Source organism: Mizuhopecten yessoensis, unplaced genomic scaffold (genome assembly GCF_002113885.1).
Source record: "Mizuhopecten yessoensis strain PY_sf001 unplaced genomic scaffold, ASM211388v2 scaffold8149, whole genome shotgun sequence".
Lineage (NCBI taxonomy): Eukaryota > Metazoa > Mollusca > Bivalvia > Pectinida > Pectinidae > Mizuhopecten > Mizuhopecten yessoensis.
In genome coordinates, this window is record NW_018407403.1 from 1,399,620 (window position 1) to 1,421,299 (window position 21,680).

At 34.5% G+C, this 21,680-nt stretch overlaps 2 protein-coding genes across 2 annotated transcripts; both read left to right on the forward strand.

The window, feature by feature from the left end:
* The first annotated feature begins 1,087 nt into the window (after positions 1 to 1,087).
* Positions 1,088 to 6,909, forward strand: LOC110455156 (otolin-1-like). Its single transcript, XM_021505123.1, has 4 exons — positions 1,088 to 1,101; positions 2,348 to 2,395; positions 3,075 to 3,869; positions 6,513 to 6,909. Exons 3-4 carry the CDS (start codon positions 3,257 to 3,259, stop codon positions 6,890 to 6,892), a joined length of 993 nt encoding a protein of 330 aa, XP_021360798.1. The 5' UTR covers positions 1,088 to 1,101; positions 2,348 to 2,395; positions 3,075 to 3,256; the 3' UTR covers positions 6,893 to 6,909.
* Positions 6,910 to 12,069: 5,160 nt separating this feature from the next.
* On the forward strand, positions 12,070 to 21,352 carry LOC110455157 (complement C1q-like protein 4). The gene is made up of 4 exons (XM_021505124.1): positions 12,070 to 12,201; positions 13,390 to 13,720; positions 17,909 to 18,111; positions 21,038 to 21,352. Exons 1-4 carry the CDS (start codon positions 12,085 to 12,087, stop codon positions 21,257 to 21,259), a joined length of 873 nt encoding a protein of 290 aa, XP_021360799.1. The 5' UTR covers positions 12,070 to 12,084; the 3' UTR covers positions 21,260 to 21,352.
* The last annotated feature ends 328 nt before the right edge of the window (positions 21,353 to 21,680 follow it).

The following is a 21,680-nucleotide window of genomic DNA, read 5'->3' on the forward strand; positions in this document are numbered from 1 at the left end:
ATAAGTTCTCCCACGTTCAGGTTGAAGATCAGTCATTTGGTCAGACTATCACCAATTCAAGATGGTGTATGGTGTTGTTTTTGTAATGGTGTTGGCTGTGGCTTTTGCTATTAACGGTCAACAGGATTATAAGTATGACACTATTCTATCTGAAGTATCTGCTTTGAAGAAATTCACGTTTAACATGAATGTGGAATTTGGTAGACTCCGACAACAGCATGAAGAAATGCGGGAAGAGCTTCGAGCTTTCAGGTGAATAGTTACGACACCTGGATTAAAACGTATTTAATTCAGAATATAAAAAATATCTATAGAGATATATATCATACATATATATATATAGCTACATTGTACAACTAGAGTAGAACAATTTTTTGGGGGAAAATGTAAAGCGACTTTGACAATTAATATGCTATGTTTTGTCAATGAATCCACCAAATTGCGAGAACATTTCAGTGTTATGACGTCAAATATTGTAATACAATGTAGCTAACAACTTCACATTTTATGCAACTTTGTAACATTGTACTACATCCGGAGGCACGTTGATCTAGTGGTAGGACGCCAGGCTCTTGCCAAAGGGCTGCGAGTTCGAGTCACGGCACGGAACTGTGTTGTATCTTTGAGCAAGATACTTTACTCCGCTTGTTCCAGTCTACTCAGCTGTAAATGAGTATGTGGTTGGGCAGTACTAAATTTGTAGAATGCTAGATGTGAGCGCCGAAATGGCAGCACCGGCCGTATGCTCCCGAGGGAGTTGAGACATATATTGGCTGGTTGCAAAGGCCCTATAACCACGGATAATAATTTGTGAAACGCTTTGAGACGACTTACGAACTAGGTTGTGATAAAGCGGTGTATAAGAACCTCGTATTATTATTATTATTATTATTATTATTATTATTACATTCTATTTATCCTTCCATACCGTTTTTAATCTGATAATCTGACAAACTGTCACACTGATGGATTTGTTACTATGTATAATTAAAAGGAGCAGACATAATTCAATAGGCACGCATTCATTGGAAGGAGGTGATAGTCCCCCACAAGACAAAAAAGACGATGGAAAAATTATTGTACTTAATACAAGAACAGCAGGTAAGATTTTTCTCCCCATTATACCTCGACAATGTGTTCATAATAACTTGTTTTATCAAGTGTGTATTTGTCTGAGAAAGTGTCAACAAGAACTATTCCTCATATTCACTGATTGGTCGGAACAAAAGCAGCAACTTTTCATAACAAAATTGACTATTGAATATTCAGGTAGATATACGTGACCAAACTCTAGGCTGATACATGTCCTTTCAAGATTACAGAGGATTTCATCGCAATTTCAAAGCCTGTTGGTTTTACGAATAACCTGCGACGCAAACCCTTTGATCGACATCAAAGTCATCAGACTAGCATTTTTGCATAATCTGGATGATGTTACATAAAAAGTCTCATATTTTTGTGTGTGACATACTCCAAGGGTGCAATGAAAGATATGTGTACTGAAACCGTGACCATTTGATTGAGAAGATGCATTTTATTCTGACATGTGGTTGTTTATTCTGACAAGTGGTTGTTTATGCTGACATGTGTTTGTTTATTCTGACATGTGGTTGTTTATTGTGACATGTGGTTGTTTATTCTGACATGTGGTTGTTTATTCTGACGTGTGGTTGTTTATTCTGACATGTGGTTGTTTATTCTGACATGTGGTTGTTTGCATAACATATCTGTCACAACGTTCATTCGATTTCCATCCATCTTGATTAAGAAACGATTACTGAGAACATTATCAAACTCTTCTGATCCCCTAAAAAGACCTCCAATCCCTAAAACTTTCTTTGTAATCAGAAGAAATTTAATAAATTACATGTTAGAAGGTTAACGCTGCTGCCCCTCTGTTTCAACGGTAAATTAGACAACTAAAATTTGCAGTGTGTTGGTAACTTGAGCCACCAATGATTCCTAGAAGGACGAAACAGCCTTGTGGGGCAGTGTAACTCATTGTGATTTATTGTATCTCTAACCATATTTTGTGTGTGTTTGTGACGTTTTTCATTGACCGCATACCTTTTCAAAGCAGCAATCTGTAGAAATGTATTGCCTCAAAGCAATCTTGATGAAGATTCTGTAAGAGATAAATGAATAACAGAATGAGCTAGAAAATTTCCAAAATGAAGGTGATCACTAACAGGGAGATTTTTTATTAATTTTTGTATGTGTAATTATTATGTTTGTGCGTTCGGACGGTACAGGGTATCACATATTGCGATACTTAATTGACTGGAAAACTATGTTCCTAAACACGTAATTATATTTTAACGTAAACACTTACTCTCTTTCCTTGCAGGTCAGGCCGTCAATACTTCTTTCCAAACTCACTGGAATGACTCTCAAGGTAAGGATATTTAATTATTTAGTGCAATAATTTTATGCTCAGAAAAAGCCGGACATTTTAATTATTGTGTTTTTGTATTTTTGTATTGATGCTCCGATAATTTTGGACCAAACACTATTTATTTTCTAACTTAAATTCTTAACAAAACATCTGAACACTATATTTCTCATATTGGCTGACACTTGGGGCGTATTTAGTATATTATGACGTCATAGTATTATTCCCCTCTAACACATAACCCGCCCGCTGTTTCCTGTAGACACATCAAAAACGGTGCTATGACATTTAAAAAAAAAATGCAACCGTCTCTTTCCTTTCGACATTTGATCTCAGTTTTTCGGAGCATATTCCAGGAAGTATTTGCACATAACATTTTGCTTCCTTAAAACCCAGAATCAAACACAAATGGCGACCATAACGGCAACGAGGCAGAATAATAATGTCACGTTATCTTAGTTTATAACGGCGCTTATATGTTTGAAACCAATTAATGTTTAAGTTATACAACTCGAACTATATATAGCAACCGATTAATCAGCCAAAAAAGAGTTCTGGCTAGATGAACTTCGGAAAATTACATTGCGTTGCTGAACAGTCAGTATCACAATAGTGAACTTTTTATACCAAATATTTGACGTAATAACCTGCATGGACTGGAAATAATTTTTGTTTTTAACAGTATCCGCTTCACAAGTTGCAAATGGAAATTCATCCCTACAGAGTCTTAAAGGGGATAAAGGAACAACTGGGACCACAGTACCAAAAGGGGATACTGGAACCACTGGACCTACGGGACTAAAAGGGGAAATGGTCCAAAAGGGGACAAAGGAGATATATGCACTACAGGACTGAAAGGGAATAATGGAAACCTCAGGGACTCCTGGAGCTATGGGAGCAAAAGGGGGCCACGGACCAAAGGGAGACAAAGAAGAAATAGCTACTGCAGGGCCGAAAGGGAACGATGGAATCCCAGGGCCTGGTGGACCTATGGGAGCAAAAGGGGGCCACGGACTAAAGGGAGACAAAGGAGAAATAGGTACTGCAGGGCCGAAAGGGAACGATGGAACCACTGGCACTACTGGGAATATAGGACCAAAAGGGGATCAAGGTCCTAATGGAGACCAAGGAAAAATAGGAACCGAGGGGCCTAAAGGGAATACTGGTACACATGGAATTAAGGCACAAACAGGGGAAATTGGGGGAACTGGAGCCATGGGTCAAAAAGGGAACTATGGTTTACCTGGGAGTAGGGGACCACAAGGAGCTTCTGGAAGACCAGGTTTAGAAGGACAAAAAGGGAACAAAGGGACGCATGGGGCTGCTGGACCTTTAGGACCCCCAGGGTACATTGGTCATCCGGGGATTACAGGACGGAAAGGAGATGCTGGAAATCCTGGAATTGTGGGACAGAAAGGGGATACCGGAGGCCAAGGGACTCAAGGAGAGAAAGGGGAGACAGGATTAGACAGGACTGGTAGGCAATCACTTTTTTAAACTCTATTACTATGATGTATCTTTAATATTGGTCAATAAAGACGAATGTATGTATATCCAATCTGGAACATACTATTGAAACTAGTGTTGTGGCTTATAGAAATTCTTCTACCGACGTCAATAATGGTATATATTTCTACTCTTCATTTCCTCTATCTGTTCATTTCTTATGCGATCATTAGGTTATAAATACGGACTGTCAGTGATATGTCGAATGACGCCCTAAACGTTCTGTCAATCTTTCACAACATACTGTAAATGTATATATTTTAGCGGTAGTACTATATTGGCGCTTTACGCTCCATTTATGACGCTGAAGTATTTACCAATTGGAGTTTTTGTAAATTGTTATCTGTTGCATATTTTGTCAGCGTGCCAATTCATCAATGCGCTAATCTGCCTAAATTCGATGAAGCGCTAAAATTTGAGAGTGCTATAATAAGACTGATAACAGTACGGGTTTGCATTGTCTTATTGGAGAGTTAGGGAAATTCTGACGAAGGAATGGCGGAAATTGGGTGTGGGTAGCTCATTTAGAACCGACAATTGTTTGCAGTTTCTAAGGATCCTCGATGTTAATTGCACAATACAATTTTGATAAAAAGGTGTAGCAAACACATGTGTTTTCATTTAGACATTTCGAATATGTAGATTACAACTCTGAAAGTTTATAAGGACTTTGAGTCCATGCTGTTTTCACGCTTAAGTGGCATTACACATAGAATATATTGGATTCATGATATCAAATCTCTGTAACTTAGGTTGGCAAAATCAATAATGAGTATTGTGCGGGAGACGCACAGTTTGATATCTCTTAAATTCCGTTTTGTTTTTTTGGCTCATTATATATACATAATTCAAATATTGTGTATTATATTTCCATTTCGTGAGTGCAATACGGTACGAAGGGTATTTTGTGATATTACTCTACAGATTGTTGTTTTGGTTCAGTACTTCCTGAGTACCTTATACAATTATGGACTTCAGGTGAGGTCTATCCCTGATTTACGGACCTGGTCTGAACAATATTCACCGAGGCCGATGGTTTTATTATACGACATTTTACAAAAGATCAATCGTTTTCCATGTCATAAACACATATATGACATGAATCATTTTGGAATCACATAGCAAAGGACTTCAAGTACAAAATAATGGGAAATTACCTAGGCCTTTCTTAAGTAGTTGTCTGTAACACTTTTCTATTTATAGCTCAAGGTCTGTAACACTCTTCTAGTCATAGAACGAGGTATGTAACAAATTTACAGACTCGTCACATGACGTCGCTCCTCCAATCAGGGCTGGGAACTAGCGCCAGTCATATTATAATAGGGAATACGGACTTTGTCACATACACCAACATAGTAATATCCCAAACTTCAAAAAGATTGTTGTTAAGATTTACCGTTTGGAGATTGGCGACGATCAATATAAGTATCTGTTTTCCAGAACTCTACATGGTACATATAACCATGGCAACTTATTGGCAAAACTGTTCTTACGGAAACCTTGTTCATGTTGTTTATTGGAAGGACGTGACAGTATAAAATTTACGCTTGGTCGATATCACAGTAACAGAGCCACGGTTAGATATATAAAAAGGAACACTTGATTATTCTTTAACAGCATGTTAAGTTTTATTAGAATTGGATATTAAACGAAATTACGATATATTTTTTATGAAAAACGTGAACTAAAATAGAATCCTTATGGAATAATAATTGTCACGTGAAATGACTCTACATTGCTTCATGCTAGCATAAATCAGGGAACGGAAATCAGGAAAGCCAATTGTCTTCGTCGTGAACTGCGCCGTGATATGTAGTTGCGGTTTGTTCCCTGCGGCCATGTACGTCATTCATATGACGTTTCTCCTTTGAATTTAGATTCAATTTCAAAGTTGTTCAACAGTCGAAAAAATTCAAAACATGTCAAAATGACATTTCTTAATCCGAATATTGTTTTTCTTTTAGAAACTGGTTAGAGATGTAACTACAATTTGTAACATAATCCTGATTATTATTGATGCATCTTATCTTATCCTATTGAAATTCTATTCTCAGGAAGAAATTTTGTTTGCTTCTTTAATCATTAAGAATTGTGTAGAAAAAACACGAACAATTGAAATATTGTAAATGTGAAGTTTATATTTGCATATGTAATTGTCACTTATCATTTGAAACTAGACTGATTTTCTTTGTAATTGCGTTTGAATATGACAATGCCTATAATTACAATCAGGTAGTTGTGAATAACACAAGCTTTTACTGTTTGATTTAGAAATACGAGCGTTTATTTTTGCGTTAAGAATATTAGTTTGAAAATATTTAACTCGAATATTCATTTATATATTAAATAAATAATAAAAGCAGAAAAAATATCCTTACGAACGAAGAAATATTATAAATAGAAAAATTCTCAACAACAAGTCTTTAGTACTTTCATCTCTTCTTGGAGATTCTTCAGACTTAAATAAATCATATATATATATAAGATATTGATCTCAGAACCATTTCCAAAGCTAACATTTCCTAACCGCAACCAATTAAATGGGTCACAATACGAACATTTTCACACGCGAAAATTTCAACTTTTACAATAATTCATTTTTTCCCTTTTTCAGTTCACGACATAGCGTTTTCGGTAGGAAAAAATCTAAAACATCACGGTCATCTCCCTCATGTGGTGTTTGAGGATATTTATATGAATAACGGACATGACTACCATCCATCGACTGGGGAATTTACCTGTGATGTAGCGGGAATGTACTTGTTTACGTTGTCTGCTAATGTCAGCCCGGGACATGAGATGCTGTTCTATATGAAAAATAACGGACATCATTGGCGCTACATGGCAGTCTCTGGAAGTGGAAGTCATCACCAAACAGGCTCTGTCTCAGCTCTTAATAGAATGAAACACGGAGACATTATGACGGTAGAGCTGACACGCAATACAGATAACACCATGGCCACCACTACGTTTGAAGGCGTTTTACTTTATTGATGAAAAATAAAATCATCTGCATGCTAAAACATCATGTAGCTTATTATTTTCACAAATAACACCACGTAAACCAAGTCATAAAACAACACAAGCAAAGTTTTATTTTTGTTGCTTTGTGTTTATCACTACAAAAGTAATCGGAAAGTCTATTTTTGTAAATATGTATTGGCAAACGCGTCTTAGCTCTATAATGGTGTAATGAACCTACCTATTACAATCTTGGAAGCATTTCAGTTTAAGTAGTACATATTATTGTCGGTTTACCAATGTAGAAAGTTATGACAATCTTGTAAGTTTATTTGTAACGAATAGCATCGCTATACGAAAGAAGAACTTTGGTATGAATATTGTATTTCTTCAGGAATGAGTGTATGATGAAGTTGAAATTAATATACTATATGTTGATTAGGTATTGGCATATTATGACAAGTTACCGATCGCGATCTTGAAATATTACAGTGATCAGTCTCATACTCGAGGTCTATTCTCGCTTCGGTTTCTATTATTACATCCGGGTAACTGTTCTGTATACTAGGTTTTGATTGGTCAGCTAATAGTATAAATAGCTGTGAACCGCAGCAGAGTAAATTTAAAGCCTTTTTTTTATTTTTCAATTTTCAAAGTTAATTCATAAGTGGGGTTATCGTTCAATTTGGACTTTAAAACCCCGTAGCTTATCTGTAGTACTTGTAACAGTCTTTCAAATTTGAATTTTGTTGGTGCGTGAAACCACCGATTGCCATATATGGAAACGGAAAATAGTCACGAAATTTCCCTGTTTCAAACAATAAGTTATAAAAAAAAAATCTATTGAAATGAAGACATCGCAATTTCTATGTTTTAAATGCAAAAAAAAAAAAGAGAATAAAAAATAATATTTTAGGCTTCTGTTTTGGCTAACTGATTTTTTTATTATTATGACATTCATCTTTAAAAACGACACCAATTTTCTGTTGTTTAAATAACTGATGAATCGTATATTGACTTGTTTATTATCGTCAATCTCCCGATTTGTTTCAATGATTTTGTTCGTTAGAGCTATTTCAGTGTGTTTCGGTAATTCATCCAATGGTTTAACTCAGGGCTGTTGGTTTGTAGTGGATATTAAACCAGTGAATCATGTCAACGACGACATACTAGCCTTACTACTGAAATGTAATATAACATAATGGCGACGGGCCTAAACGCTGAAATTGTGTACAGCCATTGTTTAATACCAATACGTGTTACCGTTACAACTGCATGTTAAGCATTATATCTCTATAAAGGAATATTTGATCGCTAACTGGCAATACAGTAACAATCTCACGTATTTACTTGGCATTTCACTCTGAACTTGAGATAGTGTACTCAAGTATTTCACAAATGAAACTAGAGTTACTTCCCTTCAAAGGACCAGCTCTGTAGTTTGTAGCAAAACTGTATGATGAAACCAACACACTGAGACACTGCCGTTTATGTTTCTAAGGTCGCCTTATAGTTCGTACTCAAAGTATTGTACCACTACGTATTAATTATAATGAGAAGTAAATTGCGCTAAAAATGTAGGTAATGATAATTTAATTAAATCGTTTGTTTCGAATGTGATCTTCAGTTATAAAGAAAGATATATTTACGATGTCGTTTACCTTCCATGTATAGTTATAACAGTTCGACGATATTCGGTAACAGAAATATATATTTCTTTGTCGACCGCATAATTCAGTTAAACTACAAATCCACTTTTTGTGTGTAAATGATATCAAGTGGTGAAGTGTCATGAATAAGACAATTGACATCACATCATAACCTCATGACCTCATAACCTCACGACCCCGTCTATCGTATTTAAGACATCAAACATGATGTCTAGAATGCAACTTAAAGGATTGTTTCTGGTTCAAACTAAATATCTGAACACGTATATATTTGTATACTTTCCATAGTTAAATATATATTTTCACGAATATTCGTATACTTTCCATAGTAAAATATATTTTCACGAGTATTCGTTTAATTCCAAAAGTAGACTTTTGTGTTAAGAAAAGTTAAAAGTAAATGTAAGTCTTAAATATTGATGTGAATTCGTTGGAATAATCTTGTAAAAGATTATATTGAGTTGTTTCTTTTTGATTAAATGTACTAATATATTCATTAAAACCACGTTTAGTTGAATGCGAAATGGATTACGCATGTAATGCTGACACGCCCAATGAATCGTGAAGACGATTTAGACTAATTTTTTGTTTCACGAAGAATTGACCGTGATCCAATCGGTATAAAGACTGTTAGGTCACTTGCCCCGACTATTACGTCTCAACTGAAAAATGGGGAAAAAATTGGAAATACCAATATTGTGTTGCACTCCAATTTATCAAAGGTTACTGAATAAAGCATGCCTAGGTACTTGTATGTATCATGATCCGGTTTTGAATGTAATAAGCATGAAACAAACACAGTCTAATGAAAGAAACGCTGGCGCAGCTGACATTCCAAACAAAATATCTTAAAATCATAAACTTAAAGACCAAGCATTATTTTTTTTCCAAATGCGACATTAATTTGAAACATACATTTTTTTTTTGTACATTGTAGAGAAAGATTACTTTAAAGTTAATAGTAAGATGTAGGGTCCACTCTATGTCAACGTAACCATCTATAATTAATCTTAATGTGAGTAAAATGTTGATGTGCTAGCTGATTACTAATATATAAAGCTTTCCCACCGTTTTACAGGATGAAAGGCCAAAAGCAACTGGTAAACGATGATTAAACCCTCAGGGCATCCGCCTCTGTAAAACATAAAGGCATCCTGTGACGAACGAACTTCAACTTCATAATCTTCAAACTGTGCCACATTGAAATACACATGTATTAATACGACCTTCAATTTGTTTTGCGGTGTTTACATGTTACATGTAAGTGTTCGTGTTGATGAAACAGGACAATTTTAGTTACGGAGTTGAAGTACTTTGAAGTGAATGCTACTAAGACTTAATGACTAATATTAACTTGTCATATTGAAAAGGATATTTTTTTTATTAGGTTTCATTTAAAAATTCCTCGTTTTGATAGAGAGAGACAGTTTTATTACGCAGTTTGAGTACTTTGTTCTGAGTGTATTATGTTTAACATGTTTTATTTGATATAAAAGGACAGTTTTTAACAAAGTGTCAGTATTTTGTAATGAACTACATAAAACGTATTGTTTTTGATTTGTTTCACTGTTTATCGTCGATGCAACAACTTAGGTAACATGGATACACTTCTGAAATGAAAGAAATCATGAGTGAAAAGAAAAGGTTGAAGTTCTTCGTGTCACAAAGGGGGAAGCGGATCACTGTTGCTTATGCGAAGTTCTTGTTACACAACCAATAAGTGTTTCAATATGACGTTTCGATGACCAGTACGGTATGTACTCTGTCACCTTCATCGAACAAATGATCAGTGAAGCGTATGCCCAATCGACATCGTACACATTTTACATCTTTGTGTACATACGCTTCACTGGTCATTTGTCTGATGAAGGTGACAGAGTACATACCTCACTAGTCATCGAAAATATTGATAGAAACACTTATTGGTGGTATAACAAGAATATTTCATAATTCATACTTACCAACCTGAAGAAAAAGTAAGAAATATCGGATCAGTGTTGTTTTCTGAAGGTCCACAATGCAGAAGATAAAGAACAAGCGGAAGATAAAGGAAGCCATCTGGATACGCCGCAGTGGGCCAGTTCTAAATCGAGACGAGGGGGCTCAAAGACTCTCGCACATCTATGACCAAGTGGTAACAAAGCGTAGCTGAATTGAGTTATTTCGGTACATATATAACAACTAGTGTGCATACGTTTCCAGCGTTGCCGAAATCGACATCGATTTTATGGACAACTCGTACACATTTTACACCTTTGTGTGCATACGCTTCATTGGTCATTTGTCTGATAAAAGTGACAGTGTACATATCGTACTAGTCATCGAAACGTCACATAGTGCATTTCATTGGTTGTGTAAAAAGAACTTTTCATAATCCATACTTACCAACCTGAAGAAAATGTGTAGAAACTTTTTTAAGGATTTTGATATGTCCCGGCCTTGGAACACAACTGATTGCTTTTTTATCTTTGGCGAACGTTCAACACCTGGGTCAAACTTGACAGATGAAATCAATAAGTATCTCGAATGTGTCCCAAATTTGGTTTAAGGGGATATTTAGTCAAATGAAAACCTGAAAATCAAGTCGATCCTGAAAATATTGATCTCCTGACGAAATTTACGTTGTTGATAATGACATGACCTGAAGCCAACGTCCAGTGTGGTCAGTTTCATCTTTTGGAAAAGCCGGTGAGAAAAAATAGCAACGACCGAAATAGAGCAATATCCGGGCCTTCCAGTGAGAAGTAAACATGTTCAGCAACATGCTGTCGACCGACAACACAGTCACAGTTCACATATAACACATTCTTGAATTTACACAATACATCGCAAGTAGGAATCGTACGTATCTTAATATATACCTTTAATCAGATATATCTGTTCACATTTGGATTTGAATAAAAAACGAACTGGTTCAATTACAGCATGCACGCCTTGAGAGGGTACCGCAGGGAGAATTTCAAACCGCAGAAAGTACGATATCAATAGGTTTGAACACAGGTACTTGTATTCTAGAGAGGCTAGGTGAATAAAGCGAGAAGTTATCTCCTCTCCTCGACTGGGAACACACTTTTGTAAGCTATGAATTCATCGACAGCTGTCGCTAAAACGTATGGCTGAACAGTTAAGGATTTCTCCATTACTAATTAAAAAACTCCAAGAAAACAGTGTCCTTTGTCGATTTCTCGACATGAATTGCTCATGAGGTGTATCAAACTAATCATAAATAACTTTGTGACAAGGATATATAAAAAAAAACTTGCTTCACTAGATTGTCCTGTTTAAGGGTTTCAAAAGGTGACCTGCATTCAGAATATTGTCAGACGGGAACAGGGGGGTTCATTATGATTTTGTTATGAAGTTGCTATAGCATACGTACTAATACATGTACATGTGCAATTTATATATCATGTTGTCATCATAATATTTTTCCAATATGATATATTTAAATATGTTTATTATAGAAACGTTTACACAGTCCATATTTTACACAGTCCATACATTATCTTCAAGTGTAAACTGACTCATAAAAAGCGCCTTGGCAGTACATACTGAATGACGTGTGTAGCTACAGTGCATTTCATAGTCAGCAGAGCGCCAAGGACAGCAATTTCGAAATACACTCCGCAGAAATTTGGTGATCTCATTCAAAACAGCCAGAACACAAATCAGGTAAGAAGGGTTTTGTTCTAGTTTGAGAGCACATACTTTCTACTTTTAGCTATAAACTATTTTGTATTCGATATTTTGTTTAAATAGTCATAACAAAATTTAATGAAATGATATTAAACATTTCAATTAAGTGAGTTCTACATGTATCATGGATAATGTAATTACAACAAAATTTGATTAATTCCTAGATAGAGGATAAATTCCTTGTGTTTTCAGCTTTTTTAAAAATTCCATAGCACGTGCATTAATGCTTTTTTAACCATTTTCTAATTATTTGAGGTACAATGTACCCATAATTAATCTTTTTATTTTGTTTTTGCGTCTGTGCTTAAACTTTAGCACTGACATTTATGTTATTTCACTCCTACAACATAAGCGGCCGAACAAAATAACAATTTTTCGCGAAAATATTTCCTGGGAACACGTAGCACTACGTAACATTCTTAAGGTATTAACAAGAGATACATTAATTTCTTAATGCAATAAAGTAAATCCTGGGTATTTTGTCTCCCTGTCTTATCGCCATAATACTACTGAAATCTATAAAATTATAACCATGAACAGTAATATGTTGTCTAATCTGACCGATATGTTTTATCATCAGTGTCAGATAAAACAGTATTTACTAAATTTCCAAAAAATGTCCAATCGGAAAAAGCATTTCTTCATTTTCAAAATATCCGTTTGAAAAAGCTGATGAATTTCATAAAATTTAATTCTGATATAACCAAAACGAAACCTAAAACATCACAATTAATCTAAAACTAAACTTTTTAATTGACATCGCTATTTCATGTATTTAATCCCCTTTAAAGACATAAACACTATAAATAAAATAATTATTGCTCTTACAGTACTAAAAAAGGGACAAAATTAAAAGTAAATGGAATTTTATCACTGAAATAATTAATTAGAAAATGAACTATGATTTACTACATTCAACTTGTTTCGAAACATATTTCTAAAGATTAATGTACTATATAGTAAAATTGTAACTATGCATTACTTCATTATTTATAATTGTATGTCATTTTCTAATAGATGTACTCTTGTAATTGGATTTGGACGTATGTATGTATCACATGTTGTAACAATTGTATATATGATTGAATAAAATAATATATGTGAAAAAAAGAAAAAAAATATAAATGTTGATTTAACTAAAAATATTTTTTTTATATTTTTCAGGTACAACATAGTGCCATTAACCGAGCAATGCATTTATCCGTAATTTCCATGGCTGCCATTTTGTTGGCGGTCACACTTGTTAAAGGCGACAAAGAGAAACACTCGAATTACTATGCCAACCAGAATTTCAAAAAGGCATTTAAGCTCAGTCCAGAGGCTCCTCTACCTCCTACAGATGAGGAAGACGAGAGTACCGGATGTGCATTGAAGGTTGAGTGTAAAAACAGGAAAGGTGAACCCGGAACATCAGGTTTGCCTGGTATGGACGGTACGCCCGGGTTGCCGGGATACGATGGTCGGCCTGGAGAAAAGGGCAACCAGGGGGAACCAGGTAACTTTCATTTCAGAATATTTATTGTTCAGACCTTAGATACAAAGGAATTGGGCAACAGGCAAAGCCTATGAGCGCCCTCTCCTTACAATTATAAACAGTTTACACACATCATATTGAATTGAATTAATGATAAAACATGTATATTATGTACATGAATATTGATATTTGCATGTCATTATTATTATTTTTTTAAAAAGGTTGTACAGAAACTAGATTTTACAAAAAATGGCAATTGAAATTATGCTGGTGGACAGCACATAGTACAATTATGTACTGGTATCATTCCATACAGCAAAGTCATGAGATAAACAAGTAAGTGTAATCTAGTTAAAGCGTCTTGTATCTTTAACCAATCTCTTAACCATCTCCAAGATACTTATGTTCATATTGATATCGAGTCTTTGACATCCATAAAGAAAAGTCTGAGTATTTAATGGAATAATGTCATTAAAAGCAGAAATGGAGTTCAGGAGAATTTGCCTTTGATTAGTATACAGAGTACAATGGAAGAAGAAGTGATCACAATCCTCAACAGGAGAACTACATAAGCAGGCAGGGGTATCAATTAGGTGAGATTCAAATAGATCTGAATTCAGGTTACTGGCACAGTTTCTAAGTTGACATAAGGTAATATTAAATTTTCGATCACCATTGTATTTAAAAATATCAGTACATTGGGGTTGAGAATCCATTTCATCTGAGTGTAAAAAATCTCTTTTTATAGATCCAATGGATGTCATTGTGGGATACAGGCAAGTTGGATTATTCCATTCAGACATCAGTTTCGGGAAAAAACTGGCATTATATAACTGAGTTCTTGGTATAGGAACATCAAAAATTCTATTGTGGCGAAGATGATAATTGTCAGTATTATCATTAATGTACGGTTGAATTATATCATAGACATGAGAGGGACATTTCCTATTATATATTTTATAAAAAGTAATATTTTGATGCAAATGTCTTCTTCTATTAAGTGTTATAAAACCAGATTCTCTATATAAGATAGCATGACTTGTTCCACGTCTTAACCCTAAGATAATACGTGCTGCTTCTAGTTGGATAGACTCCAAGACACTGCATTCATTCTGCGTGCAGTTTGCCCATATAATATTTGCATATTCCAGAATTGGACGTATAAATGTGATATATATAGTTTCGAGTGATTTTCTATCAATTTTGTATTTCAACATTCTAAGTATATTAATTCTTTTATAAGCTTTTTCGTATATATAGTTTATGTGGTTAGACCAATTAGCCTTGCTGTTGAAAAACAAACCTAGGTGTTTATGATTAGAAACATTAATAATTGATGATTCATCAAAATATAGGTTAGGATGCAGTGTCTCAGAGTCAACCCGCCTCGAGAAGAGCAGGGCTACAGTTTTATCTGGATTAAAGATAATTCCCCATGTTCTAGCCCAGATTGAAATTTTCCTCAGATCATCATTTAATATATTAGCACATTCTTGCCTGTCTCCCTCAATGAGACCATATAAGGAGGTATCATCAGCAAATAGTTTGAAGTTTGAGGCCAATTCATCACCAATATCATTAATATATAGTAAAAACAAAAAAGGACCAAGGACTGAACCTTGGGGTACCCCTGCCTGTAATGTTTTCCAGTTAGACTTATACCCATCTATGACCACTCTCTGTTGCCTATCATGAAGGTATGATGTAAACCATTCTAACATATTATTACATATACCATATTTTTTTAGTTTATAAATTAGACCGTCATGCCAAACTCTGTCAAAGGCTTTGCTAATATCACAGAAAATCATTCTGGCCTCTTTGCCTTTGTCTAAATGTTTTACAATTTCATCGTTTATATTTAATAGCTGATACACTGTGGAATCCTTAGGTAAAAAGCCTGACTGATTCTTAGAAATAATGTTATATCTTGAAAGGTAATTGAACATATATTTAAAAACAATTTTTTCAAATAGCTTGCTAAATATAGGGGTAACAGATATTGGTCTATAGTTGGATGGATCACTTTTATCTCCCTTGCCCTTATAAATTGGGGTAACATGAGCATTTTTCCATCTATTTGGTAGCTTTCCGGTAGAAATAGATTTGTTGAATAAGAGATAGAGTGGTTTCACAAGAGATTGGGAAACCCCTTTTATGAATTTTGGAGGGATACTATCAGGGCCTGAAGGTTTATTAGTATTGAGTAGATCGAGCTGATCAAGAATGTCCTGTTCGGTTATGTCTATTGTTGAGAAGCTATGTCGGGGTCGGGGGCAATCAGGAGGTAAATCGTCAGCATTCTTTTCAGTTACGGAAATCGAAGTGAAATAATCGTTAAAAGATTCCGCCTTATCTATGGGGTGGATTTTCAGTTCGCCGTTGATAATCAATGGAGAGTCATTTTCGTTTTTGTTTTTGAGATTCATAACCGATTTTACAATACGCCACCATTTTCCTGGGGGTATGGTTTTATCATTTAAAGAAGATTGAAGTTTAGATAAATATTTTTCTTTAGCTTCCCGGACTAAGGATATAACTTCATTCCGAATAGATCTAAATTTTGCCCAAGAAGATGGAGTATTATGTAGCTTAGCTTTGGAATGCTGGCGATTTCTTTGTCTAATTTTGAGTCTGAAACCTTTAGTCATCCAAATTTTATCATTAGGTCTTATAGTTACTGTTGTATGGGGCACGAATAGGTCGAACCAGGTAACTAAATAGAGTATACTTCCATATTATACATGTTCTTAACGCTTACGATACGTGATAGCATTTCGTAACATCTCCAGTGTTAGTTTTCCCCCCGTAGTTTTAAAAACACACGATTACTCATTCAGTAATAATCCATCGCACCCCATCCTCGATATCCAAGAGTTACGCTCATAGTCCAGGGGTGCAGAGTGCGAAAGTGAGCAAAACCCTTGGATATCGAGGATGATTGCACCCTTAAACATATCCAGCATCAAACAACTATCACGTACACGGAGTTACGTAAACCTACTTACCCAACTCCAAAAAATATTTCAAATCAGCTCTGAACTGCTTTTAGTTGACTGTCATTCTCAATATAAATGCAAAATTAACCACGATTAATTCAACATGAAGCACTTATTGTTGATTTTGTCAATGACATTCATATTGACGATGAATGCGAACCGGAAGCAGTTTAGATTTTTTTTTATCACTTATCACTTTATCACTTTTAATAATTATTTAAATTCTTAAAAAATTACGAAAATTTTAAGAATATTAATATTCTAAGACAAAATGAATCATTAAGCTTAATTAGTTTTACACTATTTTGCCTATGTCTGTTTAATGTAAGTGAAGTTGTGTGACCGCACAACGCATCGAAAATAGCGTGTGTACATTGTGCGATTTCACAATCGTTCGCACCGTTGTGCGCTTCTCTACGCACAAATGTGCGATTTGGTGGAATTGGTTAATCAATATCACAGAATGGAAAAAATACCGAACCCTTAGTATAGAATCAGGAACACTGTATATAAATTGTCTGTAAAACATTGTATAATAAAATGAATTAGGATTGTGTTCAATTTTACAATGTGTGTTACACAGCATTATAGTGACCGTTAGACTGTCAAGAATGGATTCAGTTACCAAATAACAGAACGGGTAAATAACATTTTGATGATTAACCGGAATTTTAACTAACCTGTGTTTTGGAAAACTACGGTCGAGGTACAGGTACAAAGTGGCTACGTTTACCTGTATACGTGACAAGTCAATATGTGTTATTTTACATGTGTCGATTTGGGTCGTTTAATAAACACCGAAAACACCATTTCAAAGTTGAAGAAGATATAGATTGAAAAATCAGCTTATATATGTAGCTAAAAATATAGAAGTATAACACCAACCACGATTGTCATCGCACAACGTTCGTCTATTGTCCGCACAAATGTGCCCAAGCAATAATCGTCCAGATTTTAATCGTTTACATCGTGCACACATCGCGCACACTCCGTGCGCACGTCGCGCGCACACCACACATCGTGTAATGTTGTGCGATCCCACAACCGTATATATGAAAATTACCAGTCATGTTCAAATGTAGGTCACTTGTTTCGAACATTACATTTTTAACGTCACAATTCACGTTTACTAATAACGTATGTCATATAAAATAAGTAGGGTTAAATAGTGGCAATTAAATATGGTAAATGTTTGTGTTTATATTTTCAGGGTCGTCTGGTCCTACCGTTACTGTAGCATTTCTTGTCGGTTTGGATGACCATCAGGACTCTGAGGAAAACATTTTGTTAACTTATAAGCGTGTTTTGTTGAACCATGGAAATGCTTATAACTCCGAGACCGGGAAGTTTACAGCCCCCTACAGCGGTATCTACGTCTTCCATATTGTCGTGTCTGCACAGGAAGGAAAAAAGGTATGATATTTTTCTTTCTGGTAGGTATTTGTCTTGTACATGTTTAATATTGAGTTGTAGCAGTTATATAAGTAAACCGAAAAGAATTGCAAACAAGTCATTCAAACTTATCTTGTTGACATCAAACAGTCAATTAAATTGGGCACAAGTCTTAGAACTTACTAGGCCCTCTCCTAAATAAGTAGGACACGACTAAAGTACTTAGGATAGGTCTGCTTTTACCTGCGTTAGGTTATCCTAAGAGGCGATACATGTGTTGTTTCCTGTAATTTTTCTTCAATGCTTTCTGCTAAGGCGACATTGAAGAAACAAACCTTGTATTTTGTAATTAATAACAAGTAGTTGTATAATTATATTCTTAACGTATTATCATGTGAATATTAATATACCATACAATATTGACATAGCTTATTCATAATATGTAATATCTATAAACCTAATATTCAACTATCTATGAGTAAATCTGTGTGAATTTTGAACTCCCAGTGAGGATCTAGTGAAGGAAGATGTCTAAAACTCACGCATTACTCTGGTGAGGTTAAGACGTAGCACAGCTTGACTTGTGAACTTTCATAAACAGTTTCAGTTATCTCCTCTTTATTATATGACTTGCACATTGATATCTGTTTTGTTTATAAGTTGTGTCTTTTTTTCAATTTTTCATTTCACTATAAATTATAAAATATTTATCAAAAGTTGGCTAAAAACAATTGAAAAAAGTTATGTCAACATGAAAAACTTTAAAGTCAATATTGAAAGAGATTAAGTCATTAAGCTTCCAAAACTAGAAAGAATGAAAATCAAAAATTGCAGCAATCAAAGCATATACAAACATTTAATAAAATTGCGTTCTGAAAAACCTATTTCAATAATATATTGGGAAATTAACCTTAATATCAATGCTGTACTAGAGTACAGAAATTAATTCATATTCAAAACCTTACAGAACAACAAACTAAAAGAGTTCAGATGGAAATTATTAAATAAAATCCTAGTATCAAAGCAAATACTACATAAATGGAAATTGAGTGATACACCTAATTGTAATGTTTGTATCATACCAGAAGACTATGAACATTTTTTCATCAATTGCAGATATCTACAAAGTTTTAATAATACAATTAAGCACCTCTTTGATAAACTTGGATATAAAAAGGATATGTTGACTTTAAAAAACTTAGCAATTGGATATAAAATAGAACACCCAAATTATAATGAACTCAATCACCTCCTAACAATTATAGGCTTTGTAATCTATAAATGTTATTACATAAGTGAGGCAAAAACTAAACAGGTAAATGTAACAAGCATATTTAAACAATATGTACAAACAACAGTAGATATTAACAAATACAGAAATAAACAATGTAAAATTTTCCTAGACACTCTGCATCTCTTGTAGGTACACATCTTCAAACACTTCTAATCTCCACAGAAAAAGTCGGNAAAAATTATGATAACAAAGTTAGATAATCGATTTGATACAACTAAAATAATAATTCATGCTACCTATTGTCCTTTTATGATACCCTGAAGGTGAAACACGTGGGTGCTACATCAATAAGGAACCTACCCCACACAACAATGCAACAACATATCGTGAGAACGTAAACAAATATAAAAACACTTTGTTATTACTTACCTACACCCTTCAATGTATATCCACACAATACAACGGGAAACGCGTATAGACATCCAGAAACGCCCCAAATTCCGAACACATGTAGACACCGCCATGATGGTACAAGATAAGGATAAAAACAAACGTAAACACGGGACCTTTTAGTTTCCGGATTGAATCTTTTATTTTGATTATTAACTTTTATTAACTTCCTTTTTGTTTTAAATGTGAATCAATACGATATATATAATATGCTTAAATTATGGTGATTAATGGTTAATAAAAAAATAGGATTAAAGAAAAACCGCGTTATAATACAATATTTCTTGTTTACTACATAATGAAAACGTTGTTATTATACAATGTAACGTGTTTACTATGTTATGAAAACATTGCTATTATACAATATTACTTGTTTACTAGGTAATGAAAACATTGTTATTATACAATATTACATGTTTACTAGGTAATGAAAACATTGTTATTATACAACATAACTTGTTTACTAGGTAATGAAAACATTGTTATTATACAATATTACATGTTTACTAGGTAATGAAAACATTGTTGTTATACAATATTACTTGTTACCAGGTAATGAAAACATTGTAATTTTACAATATTCCTTGTTGACTAGGTACTGAAAAAAAAAAAATGAAAAAAAACGTATCACTCTGGCGGCGTGTGATTGTGTCAGAAATGTGGCAATACAAATTCAGACTCCTTGACCCGTCACATTGCTCTGTAAATTGTGATTCCTTACTTTTATGTATGTTTTAGTGAAATACTAGTGGTCTGAAATAAACAGTATAAAATCACAAAAAAAAACCCAAAAAAATAAATATATTTATATGCTGAATTTTACAAATGCATGCAGCCTGTTGTTCGATCCAATTCATACAACATCATGAATAAAATTTGTTGATATGAAAGAAACAAACCTTGGGCTACAGCCCGCAATGCAACACCTTGGATGTGTATCTTCTTTTTCTGCTTCTTTTCCTTTCAGCATCTCCTCAGAAAATTTATACCGATATACCAGACCTTACCGCCACCAATTTAAAGTCGAACGGCTAATAAAGAAGTATACGTAGCAATTTAAAAGCTTTGGGTTTGTTTCGATCAGAAACAGATCATACAAAGCATAATGTCCCTTGCTAGCGTTTTGGAAAAGTTGTCAGAACAAATATCCCAAATGTCGCAATGGGTGCAGTAGCTGTATTGTTGGTTTCCTTAAGCAATGACTATAAAGATAAACTGCCTTAGTCATAAGGTTATTCTAAAGTTTTTTCATTTCTTTCCTAGGCTGCCGTGACGTTACGTCAAACACATGGAGGTGGTAAACCACAGGATGTGATGAGGGTTTGGGCGGAGAGTTTACCAAGTTGGTCTACGTCATCAAGTACTGCGTACCTCTCGCTCAGCCAGGGAGCGCAAGTCTACCTGACTTCAACGGACGGCATTCACTCATATTATTACGCTAACTTGTACACAACTTTTAGTGGACATTTGTTAGCGACCACTTAATAAACCATTGGAATGGGTCTGGATGATTGAAAGTGAGTTTCAAATCAATAGATATTGTGTTGGGGATGAAATAAAACAGGTTTGGAATATCAATGGAATCATCGAGTTATTCATACAACGTTGCATTGGATCACAATACATTTTGTTTTGTAACCTAAGTTCAATTGCGACGATTTCCACTAAAAAAATCTTTGACTAAGTTTTCTCTCTGCGTTACCGAATATGAAGCACTAAAACCGACTTTCGAGTTTATAAATGCCTCCGTTATCCAGATAGATAATCATATCTCATTTTGATGCTATTATCATTAATTCCTTTATTTCCTCTAAAAATGAAGAGTTACAGAAATAACGAACAATACACGCACAAGTCAACACTATTGAAAGAGAAGAAAATGCATTCACACTCATGGTCACACACT